The 15,100-nt window shown below is 37.8% G+C and overlaps 5 protein-coding genes and 2 non-coding genes across 7 annotated transcripts; 3 read left to right on the top strand and 4 right to left on the bottom strand.

Moving 5' to 3' along the window:
* Nucleotides 1–131: 131 nt before the first annotated feature.
* VTP21DRAFT_9014 (uncharacterized protein) lies at nucleotides 132–1,821 on the bottom strand (the record flags this gene model as incomplete). Its single annotated transcript, XM_069399927.1, has 4 exons — nucleotides 132–777; nucleotides 860–1,346; nucleotides 1,412–1,534; nucleotides 1,602–1,821. 4 exons carry the CDS (start codon nucleotides 1,819–1,821, stop codon nucleotides 132–134), a joined length of 1,476 nt encoding a protein of 491 aa, XP_069245597.1.
* A 621-nt stretch (nucleotides 1,822–2,442) lies between these two features.
* On the bottom strand, nucleotides 2,443–5,666 carry VTP21DRAFT_9013 (uncharacterized protein; the record flags this gene model as incomplete). The annotated part of the gene is made up of 11 exons (XM_069399926.1): nucleotides 2,443–2,669; nucleotides 2,738–2,831; nucleotides 2,905–2,976; nucleotides 3,043–3,266; nucleotides 3,331–3,471; nucleotides 3,532–3,882; nucleotides 3,948–4,096; nucleotides 4,172–4,389; nucleotides 4,464–4,524; nucleotides 4,591–4,748; nucleotides 4,821–5,666. 11 exons carry the CDS (start codon nucleotides 5,664–5,666, stop codon nucleotides 2,443–2,445), a joined length of 2,541 nt encoding a protein of 846 aa, XP_069245596.1.
* Nucleotides 5,667–6,730: 1,064 nt separating this feature from the next.
* On the top strand, nucleotides 6,731–8,249 carry VTP21DRAFT_9012 (uncharacterized protein; the record flags this gene model as incomplete). Its single annotated transcript, XM_069399925.1, has 6 exons — nucleotides 6,731–6,825; nucleotides 6,886–6,955; nucleotides 7,013–7,090; nucleotides 7,160–7,653; nucleotides 7,718–7,955; nucleotides 8,022–8,249. The coding sequence occupies 6 exons, from the start codon at nucleotides 6,731–6,733 to the stop codon at nucleotides 8,247–8,249; spliced, it is 1,203 nt and encodes a 400-aa protein (XP_069245595.1).
* A 123-nt stretch (nucleotides 8,250–8,372) lies between these two features.
* VTP21DRAFT_9011 (uncharacterized protein) lies at nucleotides 8,373–9,726 on the bottom strand (the record flags this gene model as incomplete). The annotated part of the gene is made up of 7 exons (XM_069399924.1): nucleotides 8,373–8,487; nucleotides 8,557–8,677; nucleotides 8,739–8,967; nucleotides 9,042–9,129; nucleotides 9,191–9,317; nucleotides 9,371–9,442; nucleotides 9,519–9,726. The coding sequence occupies 7 exons, from the start codon at nucleotides 9,724–9,726 to the stop codon at nucleotides 8,373–8,375; spliced, it is 960 nt and encodes a 319-aa protein (XP_069245594.1).
* A 168-nt stretch (nucleotides 9,727–9,894) lies between these two features.
* VTP21DRAFT_9010 (uncharacterized protein) lies at nucleotides 9,895–10,835 on the top strand (the record flags this gene model as incomplete). The annotated part of the gene is made up of 5 exons (XM_069399923.1): nucleotides 9,895–9,926; nucleotides 9,991–10,190; nucleotides 10,251–10,408; nucleotides 10,468–10,698; nucleotides 10,770–10,835. 5 exons carry the CDS (start codon nucleotides 9,895–9,897, stop codon nucleotides 10,833–10,835), a joined length of 687 nt encoding a protein of 228 aa, XP_069245593.1.
* A 2,071-nt stretch (nucleotides 10,836–12,906) lies between these two features.
* On the top strand, nucleotides 12,907–12,990 carry VTP21DRAFT_t372. Its single transcript has one exon. It is a non-coding gene; the product is annotated as a tRNA-Leu (tRNA).
* A 1,912-nt stretch (nucleotides 12,991–14,902) lies between these two features.
* Nucleotides 14,903–14,976, bottom strand: VTP21DRAFT_t371. The gene has a single exon. It is a non-coding gene; the product is annotated as a tRNA-Asn (tRNA).
* Nucleotides 14,977–15,100: the final 124 nt, after the last annotated feature.

Below are 15,100 nucleotides of genomic sequence, written 5' to 3'. Positions count from 1 at the left end.
GTATTAAATAAATAAATATGTGTAGGTAAAATTAAGAGTTAAGCGACGAATGCTAGTTATACATTAAGCATTGAAACATAATCCACCTATCAATCTGTAGCATCTGCTCATTGCTCATCCGTCTCCATGAATTACTTGGCCACGCTAACAGGTTTTCCTGACCCTTCTTCAAGTACTTGTTGAATTTGCTCACTATGCGATCCAAACAATTCGTCCATCTCTTCCAAACTGCGCCCTTTAGTTTCTGGCACAAAAAAAACCGTGAAAAGAAACATCAACACAGCGAATGATCCGAATATATAATACAATCCGAATCCAATCTTTTTAAGTAGAATGGGCGAGAATCGGCCAATAATTGCATTGAAGAACCAGTTGATTGCAGTGGTAAGCGAAACGCATTTAGCACGAATGCGATTAGGGAAAATCTCACTTGTGAGTACCCAAACAATTGGGCCCCAGCTGTAGGAATAACCAAAGGCAAAAAGATAGACGCCAGCTATCCCAACGTATCCTGCGGCGGAGATGGTGCCGGTTGTCTCAGGGTTAAGATTCGCGAATTTGACACTTGTGCCAACAATGAACATAGAGGCCATCATGATCAGTGCCCCAGACCAGAGAAGAGGCTTTCTTCCCACAGGCTCAATCAAAAAAGCTATACAAATAAATGTTATAAGTATCTTGACCATTCCATATAGCCCCGTTGCCAGTAGATCGGTTTCCGTAGAATCAAGCCCAATAGATTTGAGAATGGTGGGGGTATAATAATTGATAACGTTACTGTTATAAAATTAAAATAAAAATATCAGGAATTAAGTTTTCTTGCGCTACGATCAATAACAATAGAAATCAAAATACTTACGTTCCTGTGAACTGCTGGAAAGATTGGAGTAACAATCCGACAATCAACCTTCTCCTATTCACTCGTACCATAAATATTTCTCTCCAACTGCTCGCCGTCTTCCGTTCTTCTTCTATACTTTCCCGAATCATATCGATCTCAGCCAATATTGCCGGGTCGTCTGGAAGTGAGTGCCGCAACTTTGCCAGTGATTTTCTAGCATCATCTATTCTATCTTGAGAGCATAGCCAACGAGGCGATCGGGGCATAAAAATCATTCCAAGAAAAAGGAGAACACCCGGCACCATCTGAAGGCCAAGCGGTATACGCCATTGCAAATTTTCAGTTTCTGGTATATGTCGTATGACAATATAATTCGTCCAGTAAGATATTGCAATTCCAATCACAATAAATAGTTGCCAGAGACAGCCAAGACGTCCTCGGTTTTCTTTGCGCGCAATTTCAGCAACATACATTGGGACTAACATTGACACTGCACCAAGACCAACTTGAACATAAAGGATTGTAAATATTCTAAAACATGATAATATAAAATGAAATGATGAAACATACTTCCAGCAATCAGACGTCCCGAATAGATCAATCCCAAATTCGTACTGGCAATAGTTTGTAATAACCCTCCTATCACGAATACTAATGCAGAGATCAAAATGGAGAGTTTTCGACCCAATGTATCTTGCATCATATCAAAACAAAAAAATTTAGCATTGACGCGATATTTTAAGCACATTAGTTGATTTACCTGCAATTAGTTGCACTGACAATGCGCCAAAGAAACATCCAGCCTGCAGTAATGATACTATATTTCCTGAAAGCTCTGCTGAGTTCTCATCTGTGAGATTGAACTCCTTATGAAAGGGCTTCATTACAAGCACTCCACCAATAATCCCAATATCATAACCAAAAAGGAGTCCACCAAAACAAGCAAAGATTACCGCCACGAGAGTGACTATCTCCATCATGGCCTGATGAGATTATAAAAAAGCGGGAAAATGCTGAGAAGTACAAAGCGCGAATATAAGAGCTTTTTATAACGAAAAGTAAATACAACGATTCACAAAATATAACTTTATTAAAAATTTCACCAAGAGAACTTTTTATATACTGAATTTCCAAAACTTACTACTAGCCCACGATGTGAATTTTATTCCCAGCATTCCGATTTCAGGGTCCCCATTGGTGAAACTAGGGATTTGTATCCAAGGGGAAATACTAAGTTGTCCGGGTCAGTTGTCCAAAGCATATATCTTTGCTCTAACAATTGCTGATTTTCAGTATGATGGAAAGCTTGTATTGACTATGAACTTGGGCGCATGGAAAAAAGTGGTTACTAATTACTCTAGATCCAAAGTGATATAAGATTTTGGTAAATCATTAATCTACACTTCAATTCTTGTTAACTCGAATTATGAAAACTAACCCATCATTGGCCTATTTTGATCCATCATACATATTACGAAATTCTCATACACAGTACCATAACAATACTAGAGCTAGAATCTCGTAAGAGCAATTTATTATTTTGACATTTATTCCGTAGTCAACTGGATATAATAAAGTTCAGTATATACTCCATCGCTCAGTCAGTATCTTGAATAATATATCTTCAATTGTTCCTCGGGCTGCTTAGCTTCCATCAATTCCAATTCTTTTTTTCGCACCGTTATAAACCCGTTTGAAAGCATCTCTCCAAGAGCACTTTGAATATATTTGTCTTGTTCAAGTGCATAAAGAGCATCATGAAGAGTATTGGGTAGAGCGCGAATTCCAAGTGAGACCATCTCAGCGTCAGAAAGATCACTGGGATCCACTAGAGTGAAAAGGAAAAATTAATAAGATAGCAAAGTGTAATTTTTTTTTCTATTCATTTATACTCACCTTGGACCGGTTCAGGAAGATGCAGGCTATTTTCGATCCCATCTAAACCAGCGGCGACAATTGCACCTAAGGCTAGATATGGGTTTGCTGTGCCCTATGGTCAAATTACAATATAAATAATTTAGACTGTATTATATAGTGATTTCGTCAATGAGATTTCCAATTACATCCATAGACTTGATTTCTAGGTTAGAAATCTGTCCTCCTGGAGAAACAACGCGAAGTGGGGCCTCACGATTCTAATTAATAGTATTTTTATCTATGGCACGATAATGAAATGCCCCTATTAAAATTGAAATTGTTACCTCTATCCCCCAAATCGAATATATACCACACCAACTTTTTGGCAGCACCCTCTTATATGAATTAACAGAAGGCATTGTAATGGCCATCAACGCGGGGAGATGCTTAAGAATTCCAGCCATAAAGCTCTTTCCCAAAGTAGATATACCATGAGAATCGATCTTGGAGGGAAACACATTTAACTCAGACTTCCAAATTGAGAGATGCACATGACTCGCAGAACCAGCTATACATGGAACAAGGGTGAATGGTAAGGATTAGTTATAAAAGGATTGGTAACAGATTAGGACCTTGTAGAGGAGAGAGCTTGGGTAATAGCGTAGCTTTAACTCCATTATTTTCCGCAACAGCATAGATAGTCTGTCGAGTAAAAACGAGTTCATCCACAGCTTTGAGGCATTCATCATATTTTGTAGCTATCTCAAATTGACCTAACAAATAACAGAGGGTAAGAATTGTAGAATGGCTTGAAATCTCCTATTTTAACAGACCACTAGCAGATTCAGAATGAAATTGCTCGACAGCTATACCCTGCTGCTGTAATGCATTTACAATTCTATCTACAATGGCACCTGACTTTCCTCTCATAGATGCTACTTCAGAATACACTGTATAGTCCAACGGTTTAAGCTCATCGTTCTCAATAGTGTAGAGGATAAATTCGGTCTCAAACCCAGTTTTCAGGGATAGCCCGTGGGCATTGCGTAATTTAGCGAGCATTCTTTTGAGAAAATCTCGAGGACAACGCTCGTAGGGTACACCACTCCGATTCAGCATATCACCTATTGCAGCAGCATGGGCAGGGTGATAGGGAAGCTGGCGGAGGGATCCCAAGTCAGGCACTAAAGCATTCAACCAAAAAAATAAATTATGATGACTAACAGAACCACTGCTATAAAATATTTACCATATTGAATTTCACCGACCGCTGAACCAGCAAACACGGTATCAGATATTGCTGTAAGTCCCATCAGGCCATCAGTAATACCAACGCCTCTTTGATGAACTTTGCTGAAGAACTTTTCAATTGGAATAATACGGCAACGTGCAATATTACTAATAGCAATGGCCATATTAACGTTCGTTGTTTATATAATAATTATAAAATATAAAAATCATTTATATAATTACCTTGTGTCAACCCACATAAGTCTTATATGCTCAACTCCTTTACGAATCAATTGCAATTTCATCTCCTCAGATAAAAATTGTGGCGGATTCGGAGGAACTACGTTCGCATGCCAGCCTAAATTATAGAGGCGATTGGCATTATTGAAAAGGATATCTTGAGCGACATCGAAAGCTTCAGATTCAGTGAGTTCTCCTGAGCTAATGGATTCGATTAAGACCTATACATACAAATTACTGCATTTCAGTAATCAAATATTAAATTATTAACGTAACCATTGACTTGGTATATTACATCTGAAAGCGCTCCCCGACTCCAGACAGCTCCGAAATAAAAACTCTCTGGATGATAATGGCTACAAGTATAACAGTACATGTATATTTTGATTCCTTCAGGTCATGAAAAGATAAAAAAATCTAACCCATCACTAGAAAACAGAATCTTGCAGATGGGAGCAAGTTCCATAAGCTCTCTTAAGATCTGTCGTTGTCCAAAGTGTGAAGTAAGTGGAATAGAAAGACCAAAATCCACGTAGACATTTGGGTACACTGAGGCAAGATAAGCAGCCTCTCGGGCATACTTTGAGATTCAATAAATTATTTAAGTTAAATGGGAGTTATAGACCCAGTTTAGATGAACCAGTAAACTTACCGGGTATACATGTAAGCATACTATTTTCGCTTTTCCTAACTCCGGATCATCGAGTATTGAGCGAAGAAGCAAAGGATTTGCCTCAATCAGGTCCAAATCCCTATCACCGAAACCTGTGTGGAACTGAACTACAAGATCTTTTTCAACTGCTATCTTAAGAGCAATAATGACAGCAAAGTCTACAAGGGGCTTAGAGCTAAGGCGGAGTCTTCCAGAAGGTGTTAATTTGCAAGCCTGAACGGCAGCACTTAAGGCTTCGCTAACAAGCGTTTTGGACGGTGCAGAAATACGCAGCCCGGTCCGGTAGGCTGCAATGGACTTAAATCCAACCACATTTTCTCCGTCACTCACCAAAGCCTCGGCAAGTTGCCTTTGAAAATCAAATAGTAGATCATCGGGAGCAAGGAAATCGTGCTTTGCGAGCTGGGCAATTACATTCTCAGCCACCATTTCAATACGCATAATGCGTTTTGTTTTGGCAGAGCAATATTTATCGTGTTCTTCGATTGATTGGTTGTCTCCCTCTAAGCCGTCATCGAGTAGCATGCCATGAATGTTAGCGATCGAGAAGTAGAGATCGCATAATTTTTGTGGGCCTAGTTCCTCTCTAGCAATTTTAATAGCATCAAGATCGGGTTCACATGAGAGTAATTTGGAGAGCTCTTTACAAATTCGACGGGCAACCAATGTAGAACCTGCGGAAGATAGAGCAGATCCATTAGCCTCTGAGAAAACACATTCAAAAGGATATGAAGAAGTTGATTGATGAGGAGAGCACAGTAAGTTATGAGCATGGTGGTCGATTACGGGTATCGAACTCACTCTGGTGCGAAAATTGGAGTACATCTTCAGGATATTTCGTTCGTATTAACGTTCGTATAATCTGAGAATATAGAACGAGATTTTAGTTCAAATGGCCGCGCGTACAACTTAATCAAGAATCTAAAATTCGGAGATGAGATATTTTGGAAACATTTACCCCACTCTAATTACAACTTATGAGGTAAATTACAAAAGGCGGCCAAAAAACAAACCTTTGCGTCGCATCCGTGTGCATTTCACTAACTGCTAAGAAGAAATCTCGCAAGTTCTTAAGTGAATTCCCCACTCAGTATCTTTCGTTAGACTTATTTGTTTATGAAATATTGTAAGAGAATCGATGAAGCTGGTAAAAATCAGCTGCTGGTAACTTGAATGCAATACCATGCCTACTTATAAATATAAAGGATACCTCACGACATAACTGACTCAACCATGGGCTCATTATTGTATTCTATCACTTATTTTTAATCAACATAGTTTTATTGGCATGCCCGCTCACTGCTCTGTTCAACCTTTCCAAAAAATTATTAGCCCAATGAATACCAGTTAACAAGCGCTGTTTCTTGAAAATAAAGAACTTCGTTCATTCAAATATGGCTAAGGAATATTTCTTGAAAATAAAGAACTTCGTTCATTCAAATATGGCTAAGGAATATTTCTTTTACACTAGCAAGTGGCCCGCAATATTTACAGTATGCTTATTATAAGCTGTCGGGGCCTCCGCGAATATAATAATGGGTTTTTCAAAGTGTTTACTATTAAACATTTAATAGTTCTTTATTAATATATCGAGGCTTTAGTGCTGGAGGTTGTAAAAACATGGTTATTATAAATAGTCCAAATGCAAGATATTAATAAGTGTTTAAAATTTTAAGGTATTTGAGTAAATATAAGTAATCTCAACGTGAGTGATTTACTTATGATTTTATACTACAACACATCTCAGTTGTGAATGTTTGGTATAAGTTCCTGCTAATTAGGTTAGGTTTTTAATTTATTTGTTTACTCCCCAGAATACTAGGTGCGTTCACTTGCAAAAAAAAAAAATATTGATCAAACTTGACGCAGAGAGAAAGAGAAATTAGAAAATGCCACCAAAGAAGCAAATTCAAGAAGAGAAAGTTCTGCTTGGTAGACCATCAAATAACCTTAAAATTGGTGTAGTCGGATTGCCAAATGTTGGGTATGAGTGTTTTGTTTGCCTCTATTCCTTGCTTTTTTAGCTGACCCTATTACTCTTTAGAAAAAGCACTTTCTTTAACGCGCTTACTAATAGCTCTGTGTCAGCAGAAAACTATCCTTTCTGCACGATCGTAAGTTTGCACTAAATACTTTTGTATTAAAATTTTTATATTTACCCTTACTTTTAGAATCCTGAAGAAGCGCGAGTTGCAGTACCCGATCCGCGCTTTGACTGGTTATGCGAACAATATAAGCCGGCATCTAAAGTATGTACTACATGCTATATGTTCGTACTTGTCAGCTATACTATATATTAACACTTTTCTATATTTTAGGTCCCAGCATTCTTAACTGTTATTGATATTGCCGGGCTTGTCAAGGGAGCTTCTGCCGGAGCAGGACTCGGCAACGCTTTTCTTTCTCATATTCGTGCAGTCGACGCCATATTCCACGTATGTCGAGCGTTTTCTGACGAAGATGTCATCCACGTCGAGGGCGAACTTGACCCGATTCGTGATCTAGAGATCATTCACGAAGAGCTACGTCTTAAAGACGAAGAGTTTCTCGATAAATATTATTCCGAGCTTTCCCGTACCGTTGCGCGTATTGGAACAGGTGGAAATGCTGCAGATAAAGCAAAGAAAGAAGAATGTGATATCGTCGCAAAAGTATATAAATGGGTGAAGGAGGATAAAAAAGACGTACGAAAGGGAGACTGGACCAATAAAGAGGTCGAAGTAATCAATGGGTTGATGCTTCTTACTGCTAAGCCAGTTATTTATTTGTGCAATTTGAGCGAGAAGGACTATATCCGCAAAAAGAATAAATGGTATAATACATTTACTTCAATTTCATTAATTTTATCATTTATTCACTTTTATATGTGTCATAAGGTTGCCGAAAATCAAACAGTGGATAGATGAACATAACCCAGGAGATCTGCTCGTTCCCTTTTCAGCTAACCTCGAATTGCGTATCTCAACGATGTCACCCGAGGAGAAAGAGGAAACGCTGAAGGAGCTTGGTACTGCTTCCGTGCTACCAAAAATCATCGTCGCTGGTTACCAATCCCTGCAATTGATTTACTATTTCACAGCTGGAGAGGATGAAGTTCGAGCATGGACAATCAGGGTATATTGAAAGTTTGAGATTTTTCATCCACACATTTTTTTTAACAAACATGCTTATAACTTTTAGAAACTTACAAAAGCGCCTGCAGCGGCTGGAGTAATTCACACTGATTTCCAGCGTGGTTTCATTTGTGCAGACGTGATGTCTTACGAAGATCTAAAAGAGCATGGTAGTGAAAGTGCATGCAAAGCTGCGGGTAAACTTGTGCAGAAAGGCAAAGACTACGTGGTGCAGGATGGTGATATTATGCACTTCAAGTTCAACGTAACGTCAACGCCTGCCAAAAAGAAGTAAATAGACAATTATTCGTAACTACATGCTATCTAAACACAATAAAAATTTATGCGAATTTAAAATGAGATGGCTTGTTTATTCTTGAAATATATGTTACAGAATTATATTATAATATAAATATCCTTAAAAATCATCAACAATTGAGAGTCCTAAATCTACGAAAAGTTTAGCTCTTGTCTGGGGCTTTTTCTCTAATAATCTCTTTATTTTCTTTTGGCCTTTTTCTGGCTCTTCAGGCCTATAAGTGTATGTCAACAGGTTAATTGTCCAATGTAACGACATGAGGAAAAAGAAAAATAATACTTACCATGTAACTTTGACTGCTTCCTCAAGCAGTTTCTCACAAGTGGCCCAACTGAATCGCAATAAGCTAGGGAACCCAAACACTGGATCCATATTACTTTGAAGCCATGCAATAGTGTTGGGATCTTTAATAAGTAAATAAGTAAATTATCTTAAATATATCTCTGATAAGGGTTAATACTATACCAGATGGATATCCGGACCCGAACTCTCGTGAGAAATTCTCTAAACCCCTCTCTGCAAACACCCAATTCCGCAAAACCCAGTCCCTTGTGACTTTTGCGCATATACTTGCTGCGCTTACAATTGCGAATTTTTCATCAGCTTTCTTTGTGACTAAGATGCGTATTCCAGGGAAGACGGATGAGAGCTTTGCTTGATGTGCTTCAGGACTTCCTAGAGTATCGACGTACATCTATAGTGATACAATAATAAGACTGAATTGAGAAACTTTTAAGGAGAGAATTGAGGGTAAAACTCGAAAGTTACTTCAACGACATTTATGCCGCTCTCTATTACTTCGCGAACTAAATTTACCGTTGTATCTCTAGCTTGCTCATTCAGATTATATTTGTTTCTTTTTAACCAATAGAATCATTAGCTTTAAATTATAGGCATCTTAGCATATGATACCAAACCTTCCAAGCATTCCACTAGATATATCCTGTGGGGACATAACTCGGACACCCCAGCCCATCATATCTGAATTTTTTAGCACTACTTCGAAAAGCGAATCACGCTGAGTTTCCGTCAGCTTTTTTGAATCTAAAAACTTGAATTAATAATATATGCTTTAAAGCAAATGACATGAGAATTACCAGTGAAACCCTGTTTATCAAGCTCCTCTTTCCACACAACCGGGCAATAACAAATTCCATAAACCATTGGTCCTGTATTAGATAGGATTGAATGTAATTAATATATCATAAATCTTATTGATAATGCTAAATTTTAGATGAAAATTACCTAGCACAGGTCCACGTCCTGCCTCATCCACGCCTAGCACGCACCCAGCATTCACTTTAAGTCCTGTCGGTTGTGGAGAGTGGTGAGTATAGGATGTGAGTATTCCAGGGCGACAGAATGGAAGTAAAGATTCAGAAGAGGTGGAAGAATCAGTACATGTTGTAGATTTATATAAAGAAGAAGAGCCAATCTTCGTAGCTTTTGTCATTATTGAATTCCTTGCAAAGACACGACCAGAATCAAATAATACCAACGCGTCATATTCAATTTTTATATTGTCTTTAGTGACTGCCAAGCGTAAATGGCTTAGCCGTATAAGTAAAAGTAATTACTTCATTAAAAAACTATAGCAAATTATACTAGTCAGCTCTATAAGATGTTAATACTACAAGGACAGCGCGCGTATTGGTATTTTTCATGATTTTATGTCCCTACAACATTTAATCATTTTGGCTATATTTATTAATATTAGGACACAATTTTCTCAAAAGTCCTCCCCATTTTTCTCTAGACTTGCCTTTAAGACTCGTAATCCTTATATCTATCGAATCGAACATCAATCGGCAATAATTGGCCGTTGCACTTATGCCACACATTCCCAGAAAACACGGCAATCGCTTATTACTAAAGAAACCGCGAAAGAATGGAAGGATCTGACAATGGGTCAAAAAGGTGAATCAAAATATAACAGAATCATTGGCTTTATAATAATTTCTTTTTATACAAATTTAGTGGTGGCTGCAGGAAAGACGACTACAAATATTGGAGTTATTGCGTTGGGTGTTGGAATTATGGGCACACTTGTGTATGTTGTGTGGAGTGAATTTTTCGGTTCGAGCTCGACAAACACATTCTCAGATGCTTTAGAGAAGATTCGAGTAAATGAGGAGGTATTTATACTTATATCGCCTTATTATTTACACAATCTTAGATCTACACAAAATCATAGCTGCAACAAATTCTTGGTCACCCCATTAAAGGTCACGGTGAACCCTCACAAAGCCGGCGACGACGTAATCGACGAATCGCATATCAAATCGTTGAGGACACAAAAGGAAATGAGCATATGCTAATGAGATTTTTTGTTGAAGGACCTGGTGCAACGGGCACTGTACATTTGGATATGGTTAGAGATGAGCGAGGCAAATGGGATTATCATTATTTATTTGTGGATGTGCCGGTAGTATCAAATCTATATAATTGCTCAATAATACTTGTATAACATCTCGTCTATCTATTTATATAAAATAGGGTTATGGACTTCCCTCGAAACGTTACTTTGTGGTATATAATGAAAAGTATAAGGATCGACGCTAAGAGATTAATTGGGATTTTGCTATCCATGGAAGGATAAATAAATGCGTAAATGGAAAAGCCACCAAAGGTGCAAGTAATATAGAAATAAAAATGAAGATGAAGTTTTTTCACCCTTAGCTTAATGCTTTCGATGATAAATTTCAGTGAATGCACACGATCCATCTAACTGACGTACTCCCTGTAGCGGCAAATCTACTAAGCGCAGGTTTAGGTTGACTGAAGATTTATACAATAATCTCTAAATCAGCTAGATTGTTAAGTGGAGTTTATAACCAAAACTAAAATAAGTGGATTGGCCATTCTCGATCTATGCGATCATATACTTTTTTGTTGTCCAGGAGGAGGACATATTCGAGTTGAATCAAAGCTTAGGTCTTCGCTGGACGATGAGTTAAATTCACCACGGTCCATAACATTTCTGTTACGACGGGAATAGGGCAACGTGGAGTATAAGGTTGTGGCGGCGTTTTTGGGATTCAATATCTTTCAATGAAGATGCATATTTTAGTTTTACTGAGTATTACCATTTATTTTAGTTTTATTGAGAATTTTCTTGGTTTTATTGAATACTAGCAACAGCTATAGTCTTATTGAATATTGAGCTATTCTTTTATTATTTGTTATGAGTCATAGTCTTATCTAGCAACATTATAAAAAGAGGAGTAGTTTTTCTGTAATAAAGCAAGGGTTCAAATTTCTATTTTTTTGATACCAAGTTCTCGGCATCTCCTATCTTAAGTGCGGATCTGCATACGGATAAGCAGACGACTTGAGATAGCGCTCAGATAGATGAGATAATCCCCTCCTACCACACATCTCCTGTTTCCAACGTAACATTTCTGTCATAAACTAGAGCGAGATAACTAGGGGATACTTGGGGAATATAGGTAAAACTATAGGTTTATTCAAGAACAAGGTGTGCATCTTAGAAGTTCTCATTAGAGTGTTTCTTTTATACTATAAGATATAATAACTATTTAACCTGTTAACTAATAAAGCTAATGAATACTGGTTTATAACTAGTTCCTAATTTTTTTTTTATCAATCAACGGAGACTTTTATTAGTTGCCGTAGCTTACAAGAGTTTAATGATTACAATGAATAAAGAAAGGGGGGAATAAAGGGGTGGGGATAGAGTTAGGTGGCAAGGTGAAACTTAGATTTTGACAATTTATGTCAGCCCAGAAAAGGAGAGAAGAGAAAAAAGCAAAGAAACGCAAGGGGGTAAGAACATAGAGAAGGTGATGAACATGGAGTAAAGGAATAAAGGGTAGATTAGATGTATATAGTGATCAGGTATTTGGTGAAAGATATGAAGAGGAGGGGAGGAGGTAAAGAGTGGATAGGGAGAGAGGAAGGGTTGCTTCGTCACTCCAGTTTTAGTCTTGCTCTATCCGAACTTTCTATTACCGCTCCCCGACTGCACCACCTTCTTTGGAATAACTCCATCTCTCGTCTTTTTCGTGCCTTTATCAGTTCACCTCCGATAACCTCCTCGATGTCCATTTTGGCACGGAGGATGATTGTCTCGGGTGATGCTCGAATGCATTCGAAATGGTAGGCGATTCGGTCCCGATGGGGCACAAAAGCTAAGCCTCCATCCTCTACTACTGCGCCATTGATCCTTTTAGTCCCAAATTTCCTCACAACAAAACTGTTGCGTCGAATATATGTCTAATAAGGTCTATCCCGACAATCCTCTAGCTATCCCTAAGCTCTTGATTGTCCTTCCTTAAACACTTCAGAAGACTAATAAACGACACAAGATGGTGGTTTGAAACGTATCCGGTTCTATCTCAATACAAAATAGCACACTTTATTCTAACTAAAGATATGCTCCTTTTTATACTAAAGATAATGTATCACAAGAAGGTAAAATATAAAAAATATAAGGTGATTCTGGATAAATATGTTAATCGTATGATAATAAGTATACTGGTCACCCCACAAAAATATCTATCACACCACATAATGAATAAAAAGAAAAGTAAGTCACGAAATCTAAGCCTCCTTTCCTCCTACTGCGCCATAAACCCATATTGTGTCAAATTTCCTCATAACAAAACTATCAGGTGATATGGTCGAGCGGTCTAAGACGTTAGACTCAAGTTCTAATCTGCGTAAGCAGGCGTGGGTTCGAATCCCACTGTCACCAAATTTATCTTTTATTACATCAGAGTTTTTAAGTTCATGATATTCATTATATTCAAGAAGAGCGAAGTGCTATTTTTCAAATCGGGAGGGCTGTACAAGATAAGCAAAGGAGAGAATATCACTCCGGAATGGAAAGAAACCTCAAGCGACTCCAGCAGATGGGAGATAGTTTGGATGTACCGGAAAAAGCGAACGAGTGAACCCAAGCATAGGGCACTAAGATGGAGACTCTTGAAACACAGATTGGCGACGGATTTCATCACTAATAAGTGGACAGGAGAACGTAATGTTTGCAAGCAGTGCCATTAACCTGGCCATTTAAGTACGGTAATATTGTGGTTTGACAGCCATTCCACTTTACTACACGCGGTATGTTTAGAATCATTATCATGCTGGAAAGTAATTTGATCCTCGTCTAAGTTATACCGATCGAGTGTTCTCATTGATTATTCTCTTAAAATATTCTTTTACAGTTGTGGGTCTAGTCCCTTCTCGATTCAGCACATAAATCCAGTCCCTTTGGAAGTGATGCCTGTCCTCACGGTAACCAACCTATTGCCGTGCTTGACTGCATTTTTGAAATGATGATTGGGCCTAGGATAGCCTGGAGCTTTCCAATAATATCTTCTTCTACCTCTGCTGAAGATTCTAAAATATACTCTCATCTCACCATATGATACACTGAAATCATCTAAACTCCAGTTTCAATTGCCATGTACAGTAGCTAGTCGAACTTCCTATGGCTAGCCTTTAATAATGGCTTTTTCTCCACAACCTCGAGCACATTCGGTTTAACTTCAGTGTGTTCCTTACTGATGTCAATGTCAAACCGACATTGTAATCTTCATTAAGATGTTTCTTTGCATCTGGTATATTTTCATATATTCCAGCCTAGAAATTTCGTACAAGGATTTTCTCTTGTCTCTCAGTATGAACACGTGGGCGACCGAAAGCTGGCTCAGATGATTCTGGAGCGCATATTCTACGATATTTATTGACGGTATGGTAGCTTATCCCAAGCTGACGCGAGACCTCTCTGCTGGATAAACCCTCATTACGTAATGAGTTTTTCCTTGATATGACTATTTCCAAGATTTACTTCATTGGAGTATACCAAACAAGCTATAATATCAATAAGAAGACAGAAATGTAGGCAGTTTGTAAATACAATTAGATTAATTAAGGATTGATTATTTTTCAAGATAATGAGCGTTTAAATTTTAGTAGCGGTTTGCCTCCGAAATTGAGTGAAGGATCGGTACATGTTTCATATTAATAACTCATGGATAAGGTAATTATATATGAATCTGTGTAGTAGATTATTTAAAGCAAGGGTAGGGCTATCATCACTGTGTATCGCCAATTGGTGCCGTTAGAATGGAGGAAGTTATGGAAGTTAATAGTCAAAATATACCATCTCGAACTCAAAAAGTTAGCCGAGTGTAAAAATTCTTCTCGATATTTAATTAAAAAAATAAAGTGATGTTAAAATATAGTAAGATATATACAATATAGCATAGCATTTCACAGTTCTTAAAGTAATTTTCAGCTAACAGTATATTAATAATGTTAGGTAGTTAAATGAGTAGGTTTTGGGGGGGATGCTTTCAGAATAGCGTGATTACATATTAATTTATAAAAAATAAAGGCGATCTAAGAGGGAGTGAGAACAGGATAAAATGCTAATCTTAGCGATAATGTCAAGGGATTCTTTCTTAATAAAACCTTTATGTCTAAGAAATCACTTAAACTTAAAAATATAGTTAATGGTCTCTTTCGTGTAGGAGTCTCGGTGAGCTTTGAAAGTGATCCAATTGCCTTCGATAGGGAATACTGGATACGTAAAACATGATTATTTTATAAAATAATAATCATGGGGGATGTGTTTCAAATTTAAAAAGAATTGACAAAAACGCTCAAGGGTGGACTCGAACCACCAACCTTTCGGTTAACAGCCGAACGCGCTAACCAATTACGCCACTAGAGCACATTTGAAATTGTTGGAATCGTATCGAAATATCTGCAGTAGGACAACCAAGCCAAGCCACGTAATCCCTCAAGCCCGAAAAGACCTATATCTCGTCATACATACATTCAAGGAGCAACCAAAA

This window comes from Calcarisporiella thermophila (genome assembly GCF_041956535.1).
Source record: "Calcarisporiella thermophila strain CBS 279.70 unplaced genomic scaffold VTP21scaffold_45, whole genome shotgun sequence".
Taxonomy (NCBI): Eukaryota; Fungi; Calcarisporiellomycota; class Calcarisporiellomycetes; order Calcarisporiellales; family Calcarisporiellaceae; genus Calcarisporiella; species Calcarisporiella thermophila.
The sequence above is the reverse complement of the archived record's forward strand: the minus strand, read 5'-3'. Positions and strand labels throughout refer to the sequence as shown.